Below are 27396 nucleotides of genomic sequence, written 5' to 3' on the forward strand. Positions count from 1 at the left end.
TTCTGCTGTTACAGGTGAGGTATGGAGCACTAAGCTCTTTTCCAGAAGGCATTTCCTGACCATTTTTGATTCAGCCTATCACATTGGCTTTATATCAGAAGGAAAATGCCATGTAATTGCCAAGCTGGGTTTACTACTCCCAATTTTCTCCCTCTAAATAAGAGTGGATAATCTGAATCATATTGAATAACCCTGTTCTTGATTCCTTACATGTGGAAAGTTAGTGAAGGATAACTAATCCATTGAAGTGAGGCAACAGTTTTGTAAATTTAAATTGGATTAAGGACTCATCAATACAGATGTTTACTGTGGTAAAAAAAAATGTTCCACTCACTGATTCTTAAGACATGATCATGCCAGAAAACCTTCCTCTTATAGGCAGCCCACAGCTGAGGCAAACTGAAGCTGGGCCAAAGGGTTTTTGCCATGAAATTAATGAATTTTTTCCAGGGAAAATGAAAGACCTCTCATCCAGACAATCCATGGCACATGGAGAAGGAGACTTAAATGACACAATTGAGGGCTATGATTGGCTTGGTTATAGCTTGACAGGTCTGCTATAAACCTGTCCTATTCTTTTCAATATGGCACCAATCCTGCAGTGCTGGTTTGGCTGCAAATCAGACAAGAAATTGACTACTGCAGACAGTTCCTTCCTTCCTTCCTTTCTTTCTTTTTAAAAGAGATCAGCTGACTGATGGACCTAGACAATGGAAACCTGAAATTGATTAGTCCCCCTTTAGCCTAACGCATGCAATTGAAGGACTTGATTCTTGTGCTTCTAACAGCCTGGCACCTGCTGAGCTGAACTCCTCCCATCTTCTCTGAATGGAATCTTGTTTTAAAAGGCTCAATCTGTCACAAAATGTAACTTGTCACAGGTATGGCTTCAACATATATATTTTCCCTTCCAGTGGTGGGATTCAGCCGGTTTCGGCTGGTTCGGGCAAACCGGTAGTTGAATTGCTGGGTGGCCCCGCCCCTCCCTGCCTCACCCCTTCCAGGAGTCCCCATGCATCCTATTTTGGCTCCCAGGTAAATGCAGGTAGGCCTACTAGCCCCAAAATGGGGCACAGGGAGTGGGTGGGTGCGCGCTGCCCTCCCTGCAGTCAATTTTTGCTCCCAGGAGGCTGTAGAGAGGCCTACTAGGCCCAAAATGGGGTGCAGGGGGGGTGCGGGTCCCCCCACATTCCATTTTTTCTCCCAGGGGGCCCAAGTGCTGCCTGTCACACACCCTGGCCAATTCCATCATGGCCACGCCCACCCAGCCGGTCATTAGGGCAGAGTACCGGTTGTTAAATTATTTGAATACCACCACTGTTCCCTTCCCTACCTTTGAAGAGTCAGTTTGGTGCAGTGGATAAGGCATCAGGCTAGAAATTGGCAGACTAGGAGTTCTAGGCCCACCTCAGGCACAAAGCCAGCTGGGTGAACCTTGGCCAATCCTGGCCAATCACTCTCTCTCAGTCGTCAGTGGTAAACCACTTCTGGAAAACCTTGCCATGAAAAATGCAAGGACTAGTTTGGAAGTCAGAAAATGACTTGAAAGATCACCCCCAAAGAGACACCTTTTGAAGAACATAGCTTAGTAACTATGCGGTGTGTATGCTGTGATTTGACACAAACATCTATTCAGTAACATTTCAAACGGCAGCTTTTCAACCACAGTCCTCAGTCTCAACTGCACAAATCTTGATGTTGCATTTTAATAGCTAATGGGTTGATAGTCTACCAGGTCAATAATTATTTTGGAAAAAATATGTCAGTCTGAGGTTACGCCATAGCTGATAGTTTTCTCTCTTATACAGAACACCTCTCTTGACCTCTGGTTTAAAGAGTTCATTCAGCAACTGTATTTCAACTATGCAAATTCAGTCAGCCACTTCACTAGAACTAAGAAAACTGTAATTTTTGCTGCCAATGGGCTGACAGGTAATTGGTCCTTTGAGGGGGGAAGAAAGGGAGGGATGGGTTGAAATACCACACCAGAACACATTCTGTAATATAATCACTCTTAGTTTTTTTTTCCCAGCAGTTAATATTTAAATTTCATCCAGGGAAAACCACCAAACACTGCCCTCAAAGAATGTGGATAGCAGCACAGCATAACCCCATTCCTGATGTGTATGACGGCCAATGACAATGCAATTTATGCCAATGCAATGTTTTCCCAGCTACAGGATGAAATGAAAGCACAGCAAAAGAGCTATGCAAAGTTCTAAGACACTTATGTTTATTGTTACTTACTGAGGCTCTTGGACTGATCCACCCACACAGTGAAATCTCTCTGGAACAGTCTTCCAGTCTTTAGCCATTGTAACCATTGCCCCAGCATCTAGGACCCCGTAGCCAAACAAGTGGTTGAATTCAAGGCCAACTCCGTTTCTTCTCCACTTGTGAACTTCATCGTGAAGCTGGTTCCTTTTGGATGTGAGCACAGTCAAATGTTGCAGGTCCCTCCAGGTCAGATCCACACTGCCAGAAAGCAAAACAGAGAAATCTGACATCTTTAGAAAATCTACTTTGGCAAAGACCATTGTACTGTGTATCTCAGACAGTTGTTATCTGTATATAAGCAAGACTTTTAAAAATAGCAAGGATTCATTCTTAAGGCTCAACGAATCATCAAAAGGAGAGGGCAAACTCTTCCATTTACATAATTTCTTGCCCTTTGTATGGGCAACAGTCCTGATAAAAACAATACTTTTAAAAATGCATGGATCTATGGATAAATAATAGTAGAACTATCTAAGCAGGTGCTTCTAAGTGTACTATCTAAGTACTATCTAAGCAGAGATTGGGGGGGGAGAGAAAATTCACAAAATGAGTGTGATGTCATTATTTAAGTCCCGCCCCTTTTGTATATGTATCGGGGTGAAATCCAGCAGGTTCTGACAGGTTCCTGAGAACAGGTAGCAGAAATTTTGAGTAGTTCAGAGACCAGTAATGGAAATTTTGAATAGTTCAACGAACTGGCAAATACCTCTGGCTGGCCTCAGAGGGGGGTGGGAATGGAGATTTTGCAATATCCTTCCCCCAGGAGTGAGGAGGGAATGGGGATTTTGCAGTATCCTTCCCCTGCCATGCCCCCCAAACCATGCCCACCAAGCCACACCACGCCCACTAAGCCACACCCACAGAACTGGTAGTAAAAAAAATTGGATTTCACCACTGATGTGTATGTTATATAAATGCATGACAGGTCTTGGTTTGTGACATAATCTTGCAGATTTTGACACACACACCCCAGCAGATTACAATGAAGAGGAAATAGAAGTTTTAAATAGACATATATACAGATATATAGTGTAGATAGACACATGATAGAAGATAGATTAGATAGATGACAGATAAAAAGGTAGATATGAGAGAGGGAGAGAGAGAGAGAGACTGTAGTAGATTTGAAAAATACCCTATTCTTAGAATACTTTGGCAGCTGATTTTCAGACCTCATCCAGAGGCACAGTTTCCTACATATTCAATAAGTGTGCTTAGAAGACTATAGAAAGCAATACTGTGTATTAAAAAAATATGCACAACTAAAAACAATCAGAGTGGAAATAACTAAGCCCTGGCGGGTTTGAATAGGAGGAGACAGATCTTTAAGAGACCATGGGTTAAAAATGCATTAGAGAAATCAATACCTCTTCAAGAATAAGTGCCATCTTCCATGTACCTTCTCTAAAGTTAACCTAACTGCATTCCAAAGAATTAAGCCCTCTTGATGAGTTTCGAGAATATGTGCGGGAGATAAAGAGGTCATGATGGAGCTGATTGCATCAAAAGTGGTTTCAAGTTCTTCTGTCAATATAGGAAGATCAAGTAATACAGAAGCCACCTGCATGGCTTTAAATCCTTTTGAATTTTTAAAAAAATATCATTTCCCTCCTTGCACATTTTCTAAAAAACATCAAACTGGCTTTCATGTGCAGCCTGCTTTAGATAGCAATTGATGTTCAGTTCATAGATGCTTAAAATTGCATTCCAAGCCATCGAGTAATTTGCATTTATAACAAAATAACTGATGGCTGCTTTCACCTACTTTGCTTCCAGGGCCAGAGCAAACACTCCTGCAGCCTCTGGGGCAGCTGCAGATGTTCCTGAGTGGCGTAATGTACAGTTGCCATATAGATCTGTTGTAGCCTGCAACAAAGTACAACAAGCTTAATTAGATAAATGATACTTGAGTCTTCAAGGTGTATAAAGAGATAAAAAGAGATATTAAACAGAACAATCACTTCTTCCTAAGGAGGGTTCATTTTCTTTTGTGTTCTTACTGGTAGTTTCTTGCTTGTAGAATGTAAGCATTACTTCTTGCCTTCTGTAGCTTCTTGTCTCCATGCCATCCTCCAAGATTTCCCACTCAACTTTGGCAATTTTTAGATGTGTGGACTTCAACTCCCAGAATTCCTCAGCCAGCATGGAAATTCTGGGAAGTCCACACATCATAAAGCTGCCAAGATGGAGAAACATTACTCTAGAGCAAGAATGTCCAACTTGGCAACTTTAAGACCTGTGAACTTCAACTCCCAGAATTTGATGTTGGCTGGAGAATTCTGGGATTTGAAGTCCATAAATTTTAAAGTTTTCAAGTTTGGATATCCCTGCTCTAGAGCATACTTTAGGAGACAGGAAACCTCTACTCTAGAATATATTTTAGGATAAATCTGGATAAGGGAGGATTGGCCATATATCATGTTTTCCAACTTGCTTTTAATGGCAACTTCCTGTGAATGAGTTCCATTCATGGGAATTATGGATAACATTCACCACATTATAACATCAAGGATTTTTAAATGTGGATTAGAACTGGATACTTTTCTCAGGGTTGGGGCCCACAACTTATTCCCATCATCTGAAGGGCAGCACCTGGTGTTATTCAAAAACTGATGCCACCAGAATGGAGTAGGGTTGAATTTTTGTGATGGTAGAGGACACAAATAGACTACTCAGGAATAAGTGATCCTCATATTGTTCATCATGTGGTACATTTGTTTGTTTTGATTATGTAGTCACTACAGGGTGATATATTAGGTATCTTTTGGGGTTAGTTTCTTAGGGTAAACCAATCTTGTGATAATCATGAAATCAGCAATATTGTTTCTATATCCTTATCAGTCAACCCAACCTTGACATTGTCTGTTACAGATAGAATTGAAGACCGACTTCTATGAAGACTTTTTCTTCTGTAGTTTTTTTTTTTTTTCAAGGAAGGACTCACTGGAGAAGAGCCTAATGCTGGGAAAGATTGAGGGCTAAATAAGAAGGGGACGACAGAGAATACGGTGGCTGGATGGAGTCACTGAAGCAGTAGGCGTGAGCTTAAATGGACTCCAGAGGATGGTAGAAGACAGGAAGGCCTGGGGGGAATGTTGTCCATGGGGTCACGACAACAACAAGTTTTTTTTTTCAACAACATACAGCTGTTAGGTTGTGCAGCACTTCAGATTTGATAGCAAGAAGTTGGAGCATGCAAAAGTAGGGCCTGCGTGCAAATCCTTAAATGTGAAGCTGGAAAATTCAGTGAGGAGACCATCTGTTTGCAATTTCTTAAAGTACCTTTTCCTGAGATGGTGGGCAACTATCCCTATGCATTACAGCCAGATGGTTTCCAAGTTTACAGTTAAAGGCTTTTTAAAGTTATAGCAACTGTGTAATTAACAATTTACTCTGTACATTTTTAATTTCCACATCTAGTTTTGCTTAATTTTAAAACTGAACTATCCTACTAAATATACTTGCATATAGACTGACATTGATATCCGATACCAACTTTATGCATTTTCTCAAGCAGGTTGAAGTACAAAAAAACACATATATTCTTGAAAACCTTTATTCAAAACAATATTAAAGTTATAATTCCTTAGATTATAACCTAAATGTCACCAAATATCTGTTGAGTAGAGAAATGGAGGCTGGCTTGCTTGATTTTCATACAGAATTCATGACCTTTCCATGTTTGTCTTCTCACTAAATAATGAGAATCTCCAAAAGTAAATCTCCTTTCAGCCAAACCTCTCAGTTTTTTCATTAAACAGCAGTAAAATAGGATTTTTCTCATCTAGTGTTGTATACTGTTTCCTTAAGTTTCCAAAAATTATTGGAAATTATTGGAATTATAGGGAAGCCATTATTCTATGTATCAGCTGAATGAAGACTGATTAGTAAAATATACAAAGGACAAAAAGAAGTAATTGTTCAACCTACCACACCAGCTTCAGGATTTCGCTTTCTCCCATTGCTAAAAGTAGAAGCTAAAGTTGAGGAACAACTTTCATCATATAAAGCTGTCCGCCCATCGTTAATAGCTGAATTGATGGAGATAGTCCACATGCTTGATGCGTAGCCATCACAGTTACAGTCATCATAACTTCCTCCATCTCCAGAAGCCCAGACATAGATACTTCCCTTGCCCCCACGGCCCTGTAGAACAGGTAAATCCAGGCAAACAGTTTTAGTCATTATATGTCAAATAGGTTTTTTTTTTAATGATAGAGATATTAATGTGGGGAAAAAGTAGTTTCATGTGGAATCCTCTGGTCTCTTGAGATAATGTTGCAGAAGCCACAGGAGTGTTGCCCCACCATACGACCCCATTCCCTGGTACGGACATCAGATCTGAGCTTTTATGGCTCTTGATTTTCAGGACTACAAAACTCTGTGTGTGGAAGTTCTAGCAAAAGTATTAGTTGTGAAGTGGTGTGGGGGGATCAGGAATAAAGAATCCTAAATCCACCCCAGCTCTCAATTATACCTCCATACAGTCCAGGGTGAGCAGGGCAGAGCAATTTAAATAATAAATGTCTTCCTCCCACCTTCAGCCCTAGAGTAACTGGGCAGACTTGTATGGGTAAAGCACATTAACAAATGGATAGAAATGCTCTGCTGATACAGGTAAAACACTCAATTACTCAAAGTGATAAATTACTGAATTGTTTACATTTCTGTTTAAAGATTTTCTCAGCCAATTTCACAATCTGTTGTACTCCCATTTATCAATATACTTACTCAGCTGCTGAAAGATTTTTTTTACAGCAGTGAACTAAGGCAGCCCAGGAAGATCAATGCAGGGAATAATAGGAACAGGACTTGCCCTTTATAACAATGGAAAGAAGTCCACTTAACTTCCCAGGCCACTTGATTCTCTAACAACTACGGACAATTAAAATCTTAAAAGCTCTGACACATACTTGATACGAGTGGGAGCTTTCTTCCCAATCCAGGTAGCAGATCTGTGACATCCAATTTAGATCAGGACCATAGAAACAAGGGCAAACAATTTAATTCTCTAAAGCTATTGAGATTCAATCTACTTCCTAGACATACAGAGAGACAGAGAGACAGACAGATTGTATTTTACTATTTGAGAAATCAGATAACCTTCAGCATCATTCTCCTTTTCCTTAGGAACCCAATTTGTGAGTGTGTGGGGGGTGTAGGGCAGGGGTGGGTTCTACTTACCTTTACTACCGGTTTGCAGCGGGGCCGTGCGCACACACATGCTTCACGCGCATGCGCGCGCAGAAGCGTTTTCATGACATTGGGGTCAGTGGGCAGAGCCTCTCACCGGTTTTACTACCGGTTCTATAGAACCAGTGCGAACCGGGGGCAGCCCACCACTGGTGTAGTGGACAGCTGGAACACTAATAGTTCAATCACAGAAGCTAGTTTACAACTTACATAGGTTTGTGGTACAGCTACATCTCTGTACTATCAACCGAATGGGAAAAAAAGGTCTCTGGCCTCTCACTGAACACAAACAATTACTACCATTTAAAGTTTCATAGGGTTATGCTGTTATTGTTCAACCATTCAGCAATCTGACTACAAGTAGTCCTGGACCTACGACCACAATGGAGCCCAAGATTTCCATTGCTAAACAAGGCAGTTAAGTGAGTTTTGCCCCATTTTATGACCTTTTAGCCACAGTTGTTAAGTGAATCACTGGGGTTAAGGGAATAATGCAGTGTTTAAATGAATCTAGCTTGCCCCATTGACTTTGCTTGTTGGAAGCTGGATGGGAAAATTACAAAATGTGCTCACATGACCCCAGGACAGTGCAATTGTCATAAATGCATGCCAGTTGACAAGTGCCTGAATATTGATCTCATGACCCTGGGGAATACTGCAATGGTCAGAAGTGTGAAAATGGCCATAAGTCACTTTTCATAATGCTAGTGTAAGTTTGAATGGCCGTTAAAGAAATGGTTGTAAGTCGAGGACTATCTGTATGAACACTTCTTGAAATAGATGGAAACTAATCAAGGAGAGAACCAGTCACTACTGGTTGCCCCTGGTTTGGACCGGTTCGGGGGAACCGGTAGTTCCAACCAGAGCTGGCCCTGCCCACCCAACCTGGTGCTATCACGTCCTATATAATCACCAGTTTTTCGATGCCGCACACATGCACAGAAGGCACGCTCACATCTTTGGTTCCAGGTGAACTGGTTGTTACAACTGGCAGCAGCCCACCCCTGGAGAGAACCAACCTAGAACTAAGGAGAAATTTCGTGACAGTTTACAACAATTAATAAGTGACACAACTTGTCTGCAGAAGTTGTGAATGCTCCAACACTGGAAATTTTTAAGAAGACGTTGGATAACCATTTGTCTGAAGTGGTGTAGGGTTTCCTGTCTAGGCAGGGGGTTGGACTAGAAGACCTCCAAGGTCCCTTCCAACTCTGTTTATTCTATTCTATTCTATTCTATTCTATTCTATTCTATTCTATTCTATTCTATTCTATTCTATTCTATTCTATTCTATTCTATTCTATTATTATTTTTTCAATGTTTGCTTCATTGCAGGATCTTCAGGTTGAGACCACATACAGTGGGGAAGTCGTATTTTCCTTATTCATAGATAAAACAGGGATGGTGGAATACATTTTTAAAATATTAGAGCAGAAGAAGGAGAAGGGTTGCCAAATCTTTCTTCCTGTCAACCTCCACCTTCCTGTCACCTTTAATAGTCAAACAGGCTTTGCCAAAGAATAAATAAATCATAAGTTCTTACATGTATATTTGACACTGTTATCTGGTTTGTTCCCTCTCCTCCACTCTCTGCCAAACTGCACTGCTCTCTCTCTCTCTCTCTCTCTCTCTCTCTCTCTCTCTCTCACACACACACACACACACACACTCTTACTCTCTCTTTTAGAGATATAGATAGATAGAGAACTTTAGAGATATCCAGCACTGATAACTCTGCTCTCAGCATGCCTTTCCCCCCCCCCGATCCTAAAGAGAAAACTTCTTTGAGCTATCTTTGAGATCAGATGACCCCAGCAGAGAATCAACTTGAGCCTATCCTGTGTGATTGTCAAGCAGGCAGAAACCTGTCCGAATAATTTACTGAGCTGGGTACACAAATGACCAGGCTCAAATTATCATATTTAGGACACATTATGCAAATACTTAATTGTCTGAAGAGATCTATAATGCTGGGAAATGTGGAAAGAAAGGGAACAAGAGGACAACCAGCAGCAAATAGGATGGACTCTGTTATAGCAGCAATGCGTATAGCACTGGAAGATCTGAAGGAACAGGTTGGGAAAAGATTAGCAACCACATAGATAGATGTTCACCATGATGAACTGTCCCTAACCTTGTTGTTCAGGTCTTCCAACTGTGCACTCATTACTACTGTAACTTACAGTAGTCCCTCCACCATGCTATTTGTTGTACCCTTCTTCTCTTTCCTTTCACTTTTTCCCAGCATTAGAACTTTTTCCAAAGAAATAGATCTTTACATGGTGTGACTGAAGTAGAATAATGTGAGGCTGGTCATTTGTTCCTCTAATTATCATTCTGGATTGATTTTTCCATTGATCCATTTCTTTGTTTTCTTTGCTGTCCATGGTATTCTGAGAAGTCTTCTCCAACGTTTAAAACCATCAATACTTTTCCTAATCTGCTTCTTTAAAATCCAATTTGTGCTTCCATAGACTGTTACAGGAAATACCATGGCTTTCACAATATCTTTGTAGATATAGACACATTCTGGTATCCGAATATTTTTTCCAAGGCTTTCACAATTGTTCTACCAAGTTTTGTTGTCAGTATTTGATCAATATAATTATTAGTCAGAAATACATAAAGGTGAAATCTGAGTGGAAGATTGCAGTATACTTAATATAATTTATTGGCATGGATAGAATCTAAGAGCATGTTGTAGGATCAATACCTCTGGATCAGGGGTGGGTTCTAAATTTCTTTACTACCGGTTCTGTGGGCGTGGCTTATTTTGTGGGCGTGGCTTGATGGTCATGTGACAATTCTTTAGGATTTAGCAGAGGTAATGGTCTACCAGGCTTTTAACTGCTTGCAGAGCTGTACCGGTTTACTCATTTGTTTTTGGAGGCACTGGTCTACCACTAAACTCCTTTTACCACTGATCAGCTGTAGGGTGGCCCTTTGAAGCCCCATGGCAAGAGTTTAAACAGTTTTTTTCCTTCTAGCCGATCAGCTGGGACTCAGGAGGCAGCAATAGATTGGGGGTAGGGCCAAATAAAAGGTAAGAATAACACGGGGGGGGGGCAGAACCGGTTCGGTAACGTCATATCGTCACCGCTACTGGCTCGGGGGAACCGGGCCGAACCGGGAGGAACCCCCACTGCTCTGGATCATACAAAAACATATCTGAGTTGTATTTAATAAACAACACAGTATAGAGTTAGATAGTAAAACAAATCCTAATAAACAAGACAACTGAGATTTTAAGAAATTGTAATTAAATAAATGAAGAAAGAAGCACTTTAAGTGGCCTCCTGATATGGAAAATAACTTACAGATTCTACATCTGATCTGAAAACATCTGAATGGTCACCAGATGGCAGCAAAGAGATACAGAAAAATAACTCTGGTTCTTGTACCATAAACAACAAAGAGCACAGTCCTATTATGACATCTTAAAAATAAGTCCCACTGACGTCATGTTTCTTAACCATGATATCCTCTGCCTCAACCTTCCATTAATTTTTTTACTGCAAGAGTTAGAAGTAAAAATCAAGTTACTTTGAACATTTGCAACAAAAGAAAAGAAATAAAGTAATGATTCTCATTTTAAAAATGTCCATGCTTTTCTTTTCACCAGAGAATCCAATTACAGTGCCATGATTAAATTATAAATTCTTAATGCTTCTTTTTAGGTACCGGTAATCATTTCTACCTTTGCAGAATCTATGTCCCTTAGGCAGAGCTAAGTTATTGAATCAATATAATGTTCCCTCAGCACTACCCCCATATGAGTGGAGAAGGAACAGATCACAACTGAAATAAATGAACCGAGTCTCCAAAGGCCTTCCTTTAAATTGGACTGGCTAAGGGCAGGGGGCAGATAGTTATTAGCTTAGTTAACTATTTTTAGAAGGACAAATAGAAACTGGAAACAAGCAGTAATGAAGCTAGACATATACATGAAGACACAAGAGAAGCCAATATGCCAGTTTTTGGTGCCTTGTTAAACTGCTCATAAACAGCAAGACTTTTAAAAGAGGATTGCCAGTGCAATTATTTCATTATTTCTTCTCTAAAGCCCATGGAATTTTCCCCTCTTCATGGACATTAGCCTTATTCAATCAATTTTTCTTAACCTGGTGCCTTCTAGAAGGGCTGGATTAGATCTCCTGGAATTTTTAGCCAATATGACAACCTGATCACATGATGAATATATAAGTGAAATAATTTGCATACTTTAAAAAAAAAAGAATGTTAAAATGAATGAAGGGCTATCTGTCACATGTGGAATATCTTCTAGCTACTTCTCAAGCTTGGTAGAAGCAACTGCTTTAGTTTATTATGACTGAAGGAGAATGAAGGGTTTCATTGTAGTTACATCTTAATAGTGAAGAAAAAAGGAAGCAGATAAGTTTTGATTAAGATATTTCCTGTGCCCTGCGAAGGCAAGAAGTGGGATTGGTCCAGCCTTATGCTTCACTCTAGCCTAGCCAGGCAGAAGAGGAAAGCTTGGTGTGACTGGAAAAAACATTGGACAACAGAATATCGAGTTTGTTACATGAAGAGGAAGAGGCAGTCGACAACATGTAAAGAACCTCTGAGAGGCATGTTTCTCTCTGAAATCTTGTGTGGGACAGGAGATTGGATGTCTTCTGCACTGATATTTATTTGGGATTCTACGCTTCTGACAATGAACCCCAAACAATGGAACTCCTTTCCCAGACATGATATGTCACTTTGAAGGTAGGAAAGAAAAACAGGTGCTCCCTTGGACAGTTCCTGCTATTCTGTTTTCATTCTCAGCATCTACCTCATAATACTCATATTTCATTAATAGAATAGAATAACAGAGTTGGAAGGGACCTTGGAGGTCTTCTACTCCAACCCCCTGCTTAGGCAGGAAACCCTACACCACTTCAGACAAATGGTTATTCAATCTCTTCTTAAAAACTTCCAGTGTTGGAGCATTCACAACTTCTAGAGACAAGTTGTTCCACTGATTAATTGTTCTAATTGTCAGGAAATTTCTCCTTAGTTCTAGGTTGCGTCTCTTCTTCATTAGTTTCCATCCATTGCTTCTTGTCCTACTCTCAGGCGCTTTGGAGAATAGCTTGACTCCCACTTCTTATAGTTAAAATCTTCGTCATGGTCTTTGTTACAGTTGTGTGCACTTTCAAGATCAGTTTTTCTGAAGCCTCTCCAATCAGTTCTTCTACAGAAAATTATTTGGATGAAAGTACAGCCCCTCCTTCACACACATATCCAAACATAGGCTATCTTCTTCGACATAATTTCTTCCTTTGTTTCAACCATCCTGGTAACCACTGAGGAAATGTTGAGATTTTGGAAGGGTAATATAAAAATTTGCAATTGTTAACATCCATTCTATAATCATGGTACATATTATCCCATGTGTATTGTTTTACAACAACATTGGTTATCAAATCCAATCCCCAGCAAGTCCCATTGAAATATATTTGGTAATAACACTGGAAGGTTTAAAATCTTAGAAGTGAGAGGCAGGGATTACTGGATTAGATGTATCCTGATTTAATATCAAACAAATCCCCTTAAGCAAACAAGTTGAGATTAAATATTCTACAATTAATTAATCAGTACAGTTATTATATGCTGCATCCTAACCACTTCAAGAAACCAACTACAAGAAACAACCTAGTTCTGAAAATTAATTACAGTGAAGTAAATTACAGATGGAACAAAAAAAATGCAAGGATTAAGAAGACTGAATATCAACAATTTGTTCAAATGTATTAAAAGTAGGGTTGCAATTCAGAACAAGGACTTAGCAATAAAAATATCATTTAGACTTATATACTGCTTCACAGTGCTTTACAGCCACTTCTAAGTGATTTACTGAGTCAGCATATTGCCCCCAACAAACTGGATCACTGAATCTTCACTGACATTTCCTTAACTTGTCCTGCATGGAAACCATAAGGATCGTACCATTCCTGGCAAGATAGGACTCAGCAATAAGAGCAATGCTAAGTATACCATCTTTTCTAACACCTTAAGGAAGGGAAAAAAGCACTTTAAGATGACTACAAAGAAAAACTTGTGGTATCCCAAATAGGATACCATAAACTGAGCTGCAAAATTAGGGATTAAATACTAGGCAGCAAAGGATTACAATGTTCTTTTTGTAGCAGCCCAGATATAGTAGCTGTAGGAATTGCAAAAGCATGATATGGTTTGTTTCTCCAATAAGGCTACCAGGGGCCATTCACAAGACAATTTACTGTAGTCTCAGTTCAGTACTAAATACTAAATTCAGCATGTATTTTCCCTGGTAGGTTTTCTAGTTTTTTAAATGTTCTTTATTGTCCCTGCTAGTTGTTTTTTGTTTTCTGAGCAAGAGGTTTCCCACCAAAACAACAAACCTTTGCTTTGCCTAAGATTTGCTATGGGGTTAATTAGGATTCAGGCAAATTCTTAGAAATAGATATAATGCTGGAAGATGACACTTTGCTTGCAATTTTATTTATTTTTTTAATTAAAAGAATATGGCAATAAAGTAATAAAGGCAGTATCTGTGGGCAATTTGGTGCAGCCTGCTATAAAAGAGGCTGGACAGAAAACAGACAATTTTCTTCCTGATTTCCAGGGACCTCACCTTAAAAAGAACTTAAAAGTAGCTATATTTTTATTTTACACCTTCCTTGTCATTTCTTTCTTTTAAAAGAAAACTATTCCACTGCTTTTCAGCAGTGGTGGGATCCTACCGGTTTAACAACCAGTGCGCATGTGTGCACCGTTTCGAGAAAAGTCACCTTCCGCATTGCAGCCGGCAATGCTGCATGAGACGCAGCAATCCACTCGATCAGCTCGGCTTTGGAAATGTAAATATAGGTGAGTATAACGCAGGGGCAGATAGGTGGGTGGGTCCACTTCAAAGTTGGAGTGAACCGGTTTGCTCACAGCTGAAAGTCAGAGCTAACGGTTCGCCCGAATCAGTGAGAACCGATAGAATCCCACCACTTCTTTTCAGCAACTTATTATCCAGATGCAGCAGCATTTCGTGGACTCCAAAATCAAATAGGGAGAACCAGGGCTAGGGGCCAGCAATTGCCCAGTCTTGTTTCACAGCAAAACAATTCTTTCACATCTGGATTGTTATATTTTCTTGAACCAAACAGCTGTGACTCTATTTGCGATGTATAAAACTCATGGAAAAGGTTCTGTAGAGGAACTACCAAGCTACTGATCCAATTTATTGTGTGATACTGAATTTACTGCAAGCAGCTGCTTTATGAATCGCCTTAGCTGAATATGATGAAAAACACTATGTTTCACATCATTCCCAATTATGTACATTCCACTTTAATTGCAACTAAAATGAGGATTTCAGACTGAGGCAAGAGAATGTTGTTATATCCCTTCTCCGATACTGGAAATAATCACTTCCTGGTTGCCAGTACATTAAAATTCTTGACATGTCTTTCTTGCTTAGCTAATATTTCAATTTTCCTCATTTATTCATGTGTAATCTCCTTGGAATATGATAATCAAAATCAAACCCCTGCAAGCAAAATGAGAGTCTCCATATTTATTCATGTCAGAGTTTTATTAGAGATCCACGACATGGCTGTTGAATAAGTACTTTCTTATTCTGAAAGTATTATTGGAGCTCCATCACAACTAGTTTCCAAATAAGGGCCATTTTTACATCAGGTATACAGATGTATACCCCATTTTCAGGGATGCAGGTAATTCTCAATTTACGATTGGTTGTTTAACAATTGTTCAAAGCTCCAAAAGGGTGTTTTATGAGCCATAAAACACTTCTGGCTATCATAAAATATTTTGCTGGTCACAGTGATTGTCATTTGGTTGTTTGGCAATTTATTTGCACTTACAACCAAGTTGCTAAGTGCCCTTCAATCATTTGCAATCTTCTCTGCTGGCTTTCCCAGAAAGTCAACGAGGGAGCTGCCAAAGAAGGTTATAAGCTGCTACCACCTGCCCAAAGGTTTCCACACCCCTCCATGCAGGGGAATATGTGTGGAAATCCTTCATCAGGCTGCAGAAATGAAGCTCACATCCTTGGGGTCTCCATTTCATTTCTCCAGCCCAGCACAGGAGTTCATCTCTCTTCCATTTGCAGAAGAGAACCTGTGTGGTGGGCTGGAGAAACAAAGTGGGGATCACAAAGATTCCTGCTTCATTTCACCACCCCAGTACATTGAGTTTCCTTCCACGCATGGAGGAGAGCACTTTCACTCCATCCACTTAACAACTGCAATGAAGAGAGCTGGGATTTCAGTCGTTCAGTGAAGCAATCAGGTGGGCATCTCACTTAATGACCGCTTTGCTCAGTATTTGAGATTATGGTCCCAATTGTGACATCATAAGTGAAGTACTACCTGTAATATTATTATAAGATTAGAGAGTTTTGAGGAACCACATCAAAAATCCATCTGATGTCATTTGCAATAAATCAGGAAACAAGGCAGTTCAAATGATTACAGTTTTACTGCATGCTAATGCTATGTACAAGAATCTGAACTATTAACAGTCAAAGCAAACTGGTGGTAGATAAGAGTCAGTGGAATTCAAAGTGGGCTGGACTTAGATCTCTTATGGGCGCATTGGGACTAAGATAGATGACACACTTAACCCCTCCCTCCTGCTCAGCCTGGTCATCTCCTACATCTGTTCTGTCATTGATCATGGAAGATTACTGAATGTCCTGCCCTCCAGTCTGTGTTACCTCTACAAATAAGGTTTTGCTACTGCCAGGTGCTAAGGAACAACACAGCATATTTCTAATCTTTACTTAAAATCAAATATTGATAGGTATTTTGGAAACTATGTATCTAAACCCTATAGCTCAGTACATCATCGGTAATGTAAAATAAACTTCAGTGTACTATATCTAACTGAAAATCAGCTAAGGAATCCATTATTGATCCATTTTACCTGTTATGGATGGTCTATATTGGATAGTTCAGAATAGAGCTGTGAATAGTTACACTCTTTTCAATTATTACCTCATCAACCACATTCCTCCATCTTCATTTCTCCAGTAGTTCCAAGTAAGATTGAGCTGTAATTAGCAGAGTTATTAGATTTTCAGGTAAAGGATTATTTTCAAATAAAGATAATCCATACAAGAATATCTTGGAAATTGGATTGATTGACCTACAAAGGGAAGGAATATCTCAAGAAATAGAAAGCACTGCTTCCTACACTAGTTAATTGATGGAAGGTGTTGATTGTATCCACATGTTTGGTTTAACTTTTTTTTGTTATGGATATTTTCATAGATCTCAATTCTTGGTTATTTGCAGCTCAACTAACCATATGTGGGTTGGTAATCCTATAGCCATGATGGCGAACCTATGGCATGCGTGCCACAGGTGGCACATATCGCCCTCTCTGTGGGCACGCGAGCCGTTGCCCCAGTGCAGCTCTGCCGTGCATGCATACACACCTCCAGCCAGCCAGCTGCTCATCTGGTCTCTGCCATACATGCACAGGGGGCAGGACATATGCGGGGGAGGAGGGCACTCGCACATGCATGGGGGGTGGAGAGCATGCATGGGGCCACATGCGCATTGCATTTTGGGGGTTTGTGCATGCATGCATTCGTGCATGCACATGCTCTGGGCACTCGGTCTGGAAAAGGTTAGCCATCACTATCCTATAGTATAAACTATGAAAGGTAAGTCAAGTTGAATTTCATAGATCTGTTTTGGAACTAAGGATGTAGATAACTGGAATTTTAATTACTTTTTGACAATCCCCAAATAGAGAACCCCAATTATTGGCTGTGATTATTTTATGTAAACTGCTTCCAAACAAGTCTGATACTTGAGCTGTTAAAAACCAGTGACTTACAATGAAGATTCACTGTAAACTTGCCATAAATTATGAAAAGGACCCTGGAAGATTAAACATCACTGGCAAATTTATATATAATTTAAATTGTCAAGATCTATACGAATGTTGAAATTTAGTAATGATAGCAAACGAGGGCAATATTAAAGGCATTCAGAGAAGGCAATGTGCAAACAAGGAAGCAATATAGGACTGACTCTTGAGTTGTATTACTTGATATGAAACCCTGCAGGGTGAGGGCAATTTAAAATACATCAAATTGTTCATCCAACTAGACCACGTAAAATAATTCAGGTTGACATTATTCCAGATTTCCAGCAACCATTTTTATTTTGTTTTGAACCATTACCAAAGCAAACTAGAGAAAGGGGATCTGATAATAATGAATATGAAATTGCACTGCTGCAAGACAGAATATATTTTGAAGGTCACGCTTCCAATCTATAATATTTTCCTTTCTTGCCATTTTCATACTGCCTAGGCTTTCAGCTAGAACATCTTAGCAGGGGGTGCTAATTATCTGTGTTTTTTGGCAGCAACCATTGACTGTTTTCCAAAGAAAAGAAAAAGCTTGAATGTTTCCCTGCATAATTCAAAGTCTGAAAATAGAACAGAGCAAGGGAGAAAAAGGAGCCAGAGAAAGTACACAGCTATCTTGCTTCTGGTGTTGTTTAAATATAGACAATGTTTTGCCTTCTGCTCTTTTAGAGGCAGGTTCCCAAAAATCCTAATCCCCAAATACCTTGCCGGGGGCATCTGGGAGGAGGGGCAGTGACAAGTGTGGGATTATGTCAACATGCACATATTATTATTTTGGCATTATCATCATTTGTTATGGAGAATGGATCAGAAATAATTAACAATGCTAGTCATATAACCTTGCACAGAGGGAGAAATGAAGAGGACTCATATAGTTGCAGCTCAAGGCAAAGGATCAGGGTTTATGATGAAGAGGCATAAAATTCTTTTGCTCTTGAATCAGGATATCTACATACTGTACTACTAAAACTCTTGTGTCATGACCTTTACCTGAGCAAAAACAGTGCATTTTAGGGCAATAATTTTTGAACCAAGATACCTCAAACGGGCTAACTTACAGAAAGTGTTCAACACCTGAGACCCATGACTTCTGAGAAAATATAATTTAGGAGTCGTGGCTGCTGCTGCATTGCTCTCATACATCCCATGTAACTGCTGCTGTGGTTGCATGGTTTTCATGTTCAGTGTTCCATGGAAAAATTCCCAGGAAGTCTCACAATGTCTCACTTCTTCCCCCATCCAGCAGCAGCCATTTACCTGCTTGTTGGGAAGGGATGTATCCCTGCACACCATTCCCAGCCTATGCTATTCCCTATGCACTAGCACTACCTATGCCACCCCCATGCATCTTCTCTGGCATCCATTGTTTTTCTGTGGTTTTCAATCCCATGCAGCACCTCTTGCTCACCCTTACACATTGTTCCTGATCCACACTGCCCCCCTCGCATGTTTCCTAAATTGTGTGGTACCTCTTACATGCTCCCATGCAGCCTTTAGTCCTGCACTACCCCTGCATGCCTTCCCTGGCTATGCAGCATCTCATGTACACTCCCAACCTATGCTTCTCTCATGTGACTATTCCAATCCACTCAACAGCTCTGGGCATTCCCCCCCCCATGCCCTTCCTGTCCCATATCACCCCCCTTGCATACATTCCTAACTTACATGGCACCTCTTGTACACTTCCAAGCATGCCCAAGTACCTTTCCAACTCATACCACTAACTGTGTGCCATCCCAAACCAGTGTAGCACCTCTCAACTACTGTAACCCCATGCATTTTTTTTGACTTTCACTGCCTCCTGCGCACCCTTCTTTGCCCACACAGTGACACTCACACACATCCATAGGTCCCTTCCTGACCTATGCTGTCCATCCATGTGCCCCCCTTCCACCTATGCATCTCTGTGCATACCCATACACCCTTCCCAGCCCACATGGCATCTCTCATGCATGCCATGTGACATTCTTGACTGACATCCCGTCGCTCCCTCCCCAGCAGGCACTTATCTGCCTGCTGGCCTTGGACTTGCAACCTCCTGCTGGCTTCCCCATTGACTTTTTCTGTGCAAGCTTTGTACAATCAAATGTGGGGGGGAGAGGGGGGAAGGGAGGGGAGGGAGGGAGGAAGATAAATAGAGGAAGAGTGAGAGGGAGGGAAATTTCTCTTGCTCCCTGCCACCTTTCCACAAGGAAAGTCAAAGGGATGCTGGCAGGAAGCTGGCAGTTACTCCCATTTTCACTGGCCCTTTTTAAAAAAAAAACTGCAATCATTCTTTCTCTGTCTAGCTAAGGAAATAGCTCTGAAATGATAACCCAATAGGCCACAAGTTATCTAGTAACTACTAAAACTGGTGCTAAATATTTTGCTATTGCAATTATCCTTCTCCAACATACGTATGAATTGTTTTTGGGAAATAACTTCTGTTACACGATTTAAAATGATTTTATTGTGCTTTTGGATCCATTTATATCTTAGCAAAAAAGCAAAAGAAGAGACACTATCTATGGTCCCCAACAGATAATTAAGTGTCTTGGGAACTCTTAATGGTATGGTCCCCATCCCCCAACTCCATCCCCAGCCTAAAGTATTGGTGAGCTGGAGTTGGCAAGACTGTATCATGAGTATTAACAGCTGATCTCAATAGCTGTCCTCATCTTGCAGCGTTAATAGCTTTGGAACTGAACTTAACCTGATAAATATTGGGTGAGATTTCTCCAACACACACACATCTATAATTCAGTACAGAAACTATCTTCTTAGGTTTTCTATTTCAGCTAGATATAACTGAAGCCATTATTATTTTAAATCATATATAGGTCCAGATATAAGCCCAGAACACATCACCCTAAGCCATTGCTGGGTTTTACCATTGTTTGCTAAACAAGTTAAACTTGATTGGGCTCATACATCATACCAAGCCAAAACCAAGAAAACTATCAATCCAGTTGTTGTATCCACATCAGTGGTGGGTTATGGGAAGGACCCAAAAATTGGATCATTACCCCTACTCTGTGTTTCCCATGTCATCATCCAGCTTCATTATAAATCAGGTGGCTTTTGTCTAGCAAAGTTACCTTGCGAGCTCTTGTGTTAGGTAACCTATAGAAAACGGACTGTGTTAAATTGGACCATTTGTATTTTCCAGAGCAGTTTCCTCCAGAGAAGTTGAGGAGCAGAACTAGAGATCTATTGGCAGATGTCACAGAGAACTTCCCACACATTGCAAGGAGAAGCAACTGGTTGTGGGGAGGGAGAGAAAAGCCTGGAGAAAGAGAAAGGCCTTATGGATTCAAGGAAGCAATTTAGAATGGATGGGCTCTGTTCAAGCTGGGAAAAGAGCAGATTTAGGAAAGGGTCTTTAACGAGGAAGCGGTTCCTCCTCTGAAGCAAAAAAAAAAAAAATTGTGGACGGTTATCATGTCTAATGGCTTGTTATTCAGTATACAGAAGAATTTTCAGTCCACAGGCAATAAAAGCAAGACTATTTCAGAAACAGCAATACATTCTAGTGGCATTTTCATTTTGCTGCATTCTTAGACATATGCTGTAGTATAGAGTTTTAGGACTCTCAATTTGTTTTTCATTTTAAAAACAAGACTTAGGTGAGAAAAGGCCATTTGAAAGCAAGTGTTCCTGATGTAGCCTGCTTCTTTCCCTGATTAACCTCTCCCTGAAAACTCATTTAAAAAGCAAACTGTGCTCTGAGAAGAAAATAAGTATCTTCTCTGTGCAGCGCATGAAACCGCAAACAAGGCAAGGAAAAACATTCTCCCAGATGCTACATAGTCAGTGTATTTCCTCATGACGAGCAGAGGAAGCTCTGGAGCACAGGTACCAAGCTCGCCGCGTCACAGTGCCACCATGTGACATGTCACGAAGTTATCCCCAATTGTGGAGCTGGGGTGGGTGTGGCCTGCATTTGAGCATTCCGGCCTGCAGGGCACCAGTTTGGCACCCCTGCTCTATAGTATTTTGGCAGGAGTATTCTAACATCAGAGTTGGCTAATTAAAAGTACCCAATATAATTTTCAAAACACAACCAGGAAAGAAGATCTAGAATTAATATTGAATGACTTGCAAGTGGCGAGCACATGCATGGACATTCACTGGAAGAAATCCTTAAAGCCTAATTTTTCAGAACATTGGCTAAAATATGGTCAATTTCTCTGGCAACTGAATTCCACATGAGTTTAGATTGTGAAGGTTTTACTGAGAGAGAGAGGTTAGGTTTGCAGCCTATTAGATTGAAATCCAGACCAAGTACAGCCTTAGGCTAATTTGCTCTTAAGGAAGATAGCCACTTTTTATTATGAATTCAACCAAATTCTAAATGAAATGACATAGAGTGGCCATTTAAACAACATTAGCACTGATTTCCTTTCAATTGAACATATTATGCTAAGTGCAGTACATTTTCCTGTACCAGTCTGTTCTCTTCAATTACTACTCCTGTGTTAATTTTCTGTTCATTAATGTAATAATTGACATTACATGGCTATTGGAGTAGTTAAAGTATAGTGTTCCTTTTCCTTTCCAATTTTTTATAACCTAAATGAAAATTAATATAAAAACTCTGGTCCCTTAATAAAAATTGCAGGTCTATCTGATAAATTCAACGAGAATCCTGAAATACAAGTTTCTTTCATTCTACTAAAAATAAAATACTGTATATTAAATGCTGATTCATCTAAACTCAATTGTTTTTAACCAAGTTTTTAAAAATTACCTGAAATTTTCCTAGTAGCTACTATAAACTGTGGGCAAAAGAGAGAGAAAGAGAGAGAGAGAGTCCTGCTAGAGTAAACCAAGCTCCTGTCACATCCAATTTTATGAAATCACATAGTAGAGAATCAAATATTTTCAGGAAATTTCCAATCTTGGATCAGACAGCAATAATCTCTCCTACAGTGACTCCTCAGTAGTTGCTTTTTAAAGAAAATGATTGAAGAAATAGTGCCATTTATGGTCCAGCTGAAGCTGATTTAATGGAATTGTAGAGGCACCATGGTGGGCTGAAGCAGGCGATGGGCAAGTGAAGACATAAAAGCAAATCATATCTCCATTCTTCAGTCTTCTCTTGTGTTTTGTGTTTCCCTCAAGTTGCTCAGAGTAGCAGAGCCACTCAGAAGCTAATCCTGCTATTGCTAACAAAGGTTTTGAATGGGGCGAACCACTTAGTAGCCAATACAGCTCTATGTGAGCCAGTGGGTAGGTGGGGCTGATATAAATTCAAGTGTTTCTGTCTACCCATGAGCAAATGAAGCTTTACATCAGCTAAGGGATAGCCACTAAGTACATTGGATTGATTGGATGTGTGGGGTGGGAAAATCCACCCAGAAGATAACATTGTGTTGGGCCAACAAGTATATCAGGCCAATGGACTAATTTGCTGAAACAGAATTTTACAGGGAGATGCCTTTTGTATCCAAAACATTTTTTCTAGATACATAATTGTTATTTAGTTGAGGTTCTATAAGACTTTCATTTTTAATACATAGAAATCCATATACAAATTTAAGCAAGGGCACCAAAACTGGAGTCAAATTCCTTCCTTAAACAGGAAGGAATTTCTGAGGCTGATCCTTCATGAAATTGTTATGAACATCATCACCATATGTTTATAAGCGGAAAAAGCTAAATAAATAAATAAATAAAGTAGGAACAAATTGTCTAGCTTACCCATGTGTTGAATCATGAAGTGTTTTCCTTTTTCTCAGTAGTACTTATAGTGTATCTGCACAACTACATGAATGCCAAAGGTCCAAAGCTTCTCTCGTGTAATTAGAAAACTTGTGCCAATAAGGAACAGCCCTGTGCTTTTCCCTTGAATTAAATAGTTGGCCAATGGAGGCCAATCTCAAGCATGTGGATATAGTCTTGTTTGCTTCCTCTTGCATTTTATTTATATATTTATATATGTGGGTGTCCACAGGGCAACCAGGGCCAGATGATGGGACAAACATTGCAATGATGTGACATAAACTTTGCCACTTTTGTAACTGCATTGTGATGTTGGAACTAGCATCATGATTCAGGCACATTTCATCATTTTGTTAAAATCTCAGCTTGCTGCAGGACTCCCCCCCTCACTAAAGATATATGGGGAAACAAACTATCAAGCTTACTAACAACTTCCTGCTTTCTGATGCATAAAGTATCCAAATAACAAAATCTCCAGTTTGTACTCATTGTTATCAGCCACCATTTAACTCTTGTATGCCCTATTTTCATTGAGCCAGAACAACAGATTTTCGTATTTATAATTTATTACACTTTCATCTGTCCTTCAAAAGAGAGGTCTTCTGATAAGGTAATGTTTATAGGCATTTCAATATCTTCTATAATACAAATAACCTTCACTGATAGTAGAGCAACAGAATGGGTGGGAAAACATAAAACAAAGCACTACCTTATTCACTCCATCTGCCATGGCTTGTAAAGTCAGTTCTCTTGGCCCATCCACAGTTTTGCCATTATCAGTGGGACCCCAACTAGCACTATAAATATCAATTACTTGAGGCATGTGGCTGATAGAAGAAGCCTCTATAATGTCAGTCATAAATGGTTGATCCAACATTCGGATACCTGCAAGTTTAATCAATATATATTGACGAAGAGAAAAAGAAAGAAGGAGAGATTAAGGAGAAGGAGAGATTAAACAATCTGAAACCAAACAATAATTTTTTAATAATATTTGTCAACAGGAGATTTCAACACTCAGAATTTAAAGGCTAGCATACAGTATAGCGCGCGCGTGCGCACACACACACACACACACACACATATTTAAATCTGCTATAAAAATTCAAACCATGATTTGATTTTTTTTCCCCTGCCACAAAATATAATTAACATCCAGGATCAAGCAAATGCAAATGCAGTGGTTCTTTCATGAAATGTGTGAATAGTTTTGGAATGCAAGATTAATTTTTTGCAAGTTCAATATTGTAGACTATTTAATTCACCCAAACCTAAACAGGTTTTGATTTCATGTATCTAAATAGAAAATGTACATGGCAGTAGATAGAAAGTTAAAAAGTTGAAACAAAAGGCTTTTATTAAAATTGTTAGATCAAGTACATTATATGAAATACCAAGTCAACTCTTTCATCTTAATACCAAGTATGAATAGCAGCCAAAGTTTCTGTTTATCTTGTTCTTTTCAACTGATATTTGTAGGAAACGATAAGCTACAGTGAAAAATTCTAGACAGTAACATTATAATCTGAAACAAACTATAATATTAAAATTCCTCAGCTAGATTTAAAAAAAGAATCCTTAATGTAAACAAACTCATCATAGAAAAGTATTTCTCCAGTTCCATCCTCTAATTTGCTACTTGTCTGAAAATAAAAGTTTTAGAGTTCATTCTAAAATAAAATCTGAAATTACTCTTTCAATTTTTCCCCAAGACATTATTGGAACCTATAGGTTTAAAATGTGAAGAATAATTTGCAACCTTCCTGGATTTGAGTTACTGACTTTTTCACCAATATCTCAGTGACCACTTGATGGTGCTAGACCTCAACTATAATCTAATTCATTATTACATTGTGGGTCTCTTTACCAAAAATTAATTCCCTAAAAGACTTTGACAAATCTAATATTGTTCATGCTACCACTCTGAGGGAACAAACTTAACCCTTCCTTCCTTCCTTCCTTCCTTCCTTCCTTCCTTCCTTCCTTCCTTCCTTCCTTCCTTCCTTCCTCCCTCCCTCCCTCCCTCCCTCCCTCCCTCCCTCCCTTCCTTCCTATTCTAACATATACTGTTCCTATTGCATATGAACTGTGAATAATTTATAGTACTTGTATACAGGAATAAGCTTATAAAAATAAACATACCAACACAATTCTAAAATGATAAAATATTAACAAAAATACCATGTTTCCCCGAAAATAAGACCCTGTTTTATATTTTTTTTTGAACCCTGAAATAAGCGCTTGGCCTTATTGCCATGCACTCAAAAGCCCAATTGGGCTTATTATCAGGGGATGTCTTATTTTGGGGGAAACAGGGTAATAGCAACAAAGAATCAATGCCAGCAATAATAATCAAAAGCATTCCTGTAACAGGAGGTGTCTATATCAATTTGTCTCCACCTTAAAGGCCGGTGGTCAGCCTCTATATGTTATTAGTATTTTATGGTTTCAAATATATAGTTCAGCAGTGTTCATACTTTTGTTTTTTCAAGTATAGCATGTTGGGAAATTTATACTGCAAATAATCTACTTCTCAGACATCCTGTTTTCTTTTTAATAAAACAGTAATATGGCTAGGGAAGAAAATCTCTAGTTGAAGCCTTACCTGCTACCTTTGAATTATAAGCCACTCCAACTCCACAGATATTATTGTTTGCTGCAGCAGACACTTCTCCTGCACATCTGGTTCCATGACTATGGAGAAAGATAGAAATTGTAACCAAAGCTCACGGAAGCATCAAGAAACATGACCCATAGATACTTTTTCCAAAAAGCAACTGGACTCTTGGTTTTTTTCTTTGAAAATATTTTGCTTCTCATCCAAGAAGCTTCTTCAGTTCAGAACTTTGAAATGTTTTTCAAAAACAAACAAACAAGGAAGTCATGTTGGTCTTTTGGGACAACCATGACCTGGATGATTGAGAAACTCTATAGAAGCATGCTCCTTTATGCATAGCTACAGATCATTTTAAGTGCAAACCTATTGTGCAAAACAACAGTCTAGATTGCAATCCAGTTTCTGACAGACAAGAAATGGAGGAACTCCTTCCAAATGCTTTGAAGTATTATGAGTTTAGAACACTGTGCATCATTCTTCTTCCATCCAAACCACAAAGTATGGATTAAAGTAATTTAGAAGGTTCCTGGTTGAATTCTAACCAGAGGCCAAAGCAGAAGAAAGTAAATCTCATTCATTGAATCAAGAAAACAATAATGAGAAAGCAATGATGACTGACACAGAAACTCAGATAGAAGGCATCATAGAGAATTGTACTGTGCCACTTTGTACAGTAGAAACAACAGCTACAATTATTGGACAACCAATTATTCTCTGGAAGTGAAAGCCATAGCTTACAAAACTGAGCTAGAATTATACCGTTTGTTGCTATGTGTACATGTATCACAATTCAGTATCAAGTGGGCATTTGTCAAGGCCTGACTATTCTCCCATTTATACCTCCTTTTAGACACATGCAGAGGGGAGGAAAAAAGTCAATGTATAAATTGGGATATTCTGACAAACATATTGTCTGTTTTAAATTGTTGTTGTTGTTCTTCTGTTTTATATCGGGTTTTCAATTATATTTTCAATTATATCAATTATATAGAATGTAAAGCATGTATATTTGTGTTTTTATTTTTATAGTTATAATGTACACTGAAGACAGCATTTAATTTCATTGTACCATGTGCAATGACAATATAGTAAACAAAACTAAAGTTTATTGCTCCCCAGTATCTTTTCATTCTTTCCATTAACAATGTGGAGATACTGAAACATTTCCTAGATCAGGGGTCAGCAACCTGTGGCTCTGGAGCTGCATGTGGCTCTTTTACTCCTCTGCTATGGCTCCCTGTCACTCAAAATATGCATCACAACAGCCAATGTGTGACACCCACTGGTACGTGATTTATCCAAGAAAAGAAAAGTTTCCGAAGAAAACAGAACATTTAATTCAACTACATATGCTAGTTTTCTGGCCGCTCAAGAAATAGTCAGGCACAGGAAGGGTTTGTGACTCCCGGTGTTTTTTTTTCTGTGGGAAACGGGCCCAAATGGCTCTTTGAGAGTTTAAGGTTGCAGATCCCTGTCCTAGATAAATAAGAAGAAAGGAAAAGAAAGGAAACCAGGCTTTGCTATCCAATAAAGGAGTGATGGTGGTAGAGAGAAAGTCCATGAAGAGAAAAAATCAGGCACAGAGTCCATCTCAGACCTGGAATTTCTTTGTGTCTCCGGACTTAATATTCTATCATCTTTTACCTCCTGGAGTCAATGCTGTGCCAATATTTTGATCATAAGTACAGTATAAACTGAATGGTGGTGTTCACAACTAGATT

The 27396-nt window shown here is 39.4% G+C and overlaps 1 protein-coding gene across 1 annotated transcript in view; it reads right to left on the reverse strand.

Annotated features, from left to right (window-relative positions):
* Positions 1-27396, reverse strand: part of PCSK2 (proprotein convertase subtilisin/kexin type 2) — a 115628-nt gene that overhangs the window by 4793 nt on the left and 83439 nt on the right. Inside the window, exons 7-11 of the mRNA XM_034432414.3 lie at positions 25664-25752; positions 23768-23943; positions 6208-6423; positions 4043-4143; positions 2248-2475 (exon numbers count right to left, since the gene is read on the reverse strand). Coding sequence (XP_034288305.1) covers positions 2248-2475; positions 4043-4143; positions 6208-6423; positions 23768-23943; positions 25664-25752 — 810 coding nt within the window. The remainder of the gene's footprint in view (positions 1-2247; positions 2476-4042; positions 4144-6207; positions 6424-23767; positions 23944-25663; positions 25753-27396) is intronic.

The sequence above is a fragment of the Pantherophis guttatus genome, chromosome 1 (assembly GCF_059756535.1).
Source record: "Pantherophis guttatus breed Tessera chromosome 1, ASM5975653v1, whole genome shotgun sequence".
Lineage (NCBI taxonomy): Eukaryota > Metazoa > Chordata > Lepidosauria > Squamata > Colubridae > Pantherophis > Pantherophis guttatus.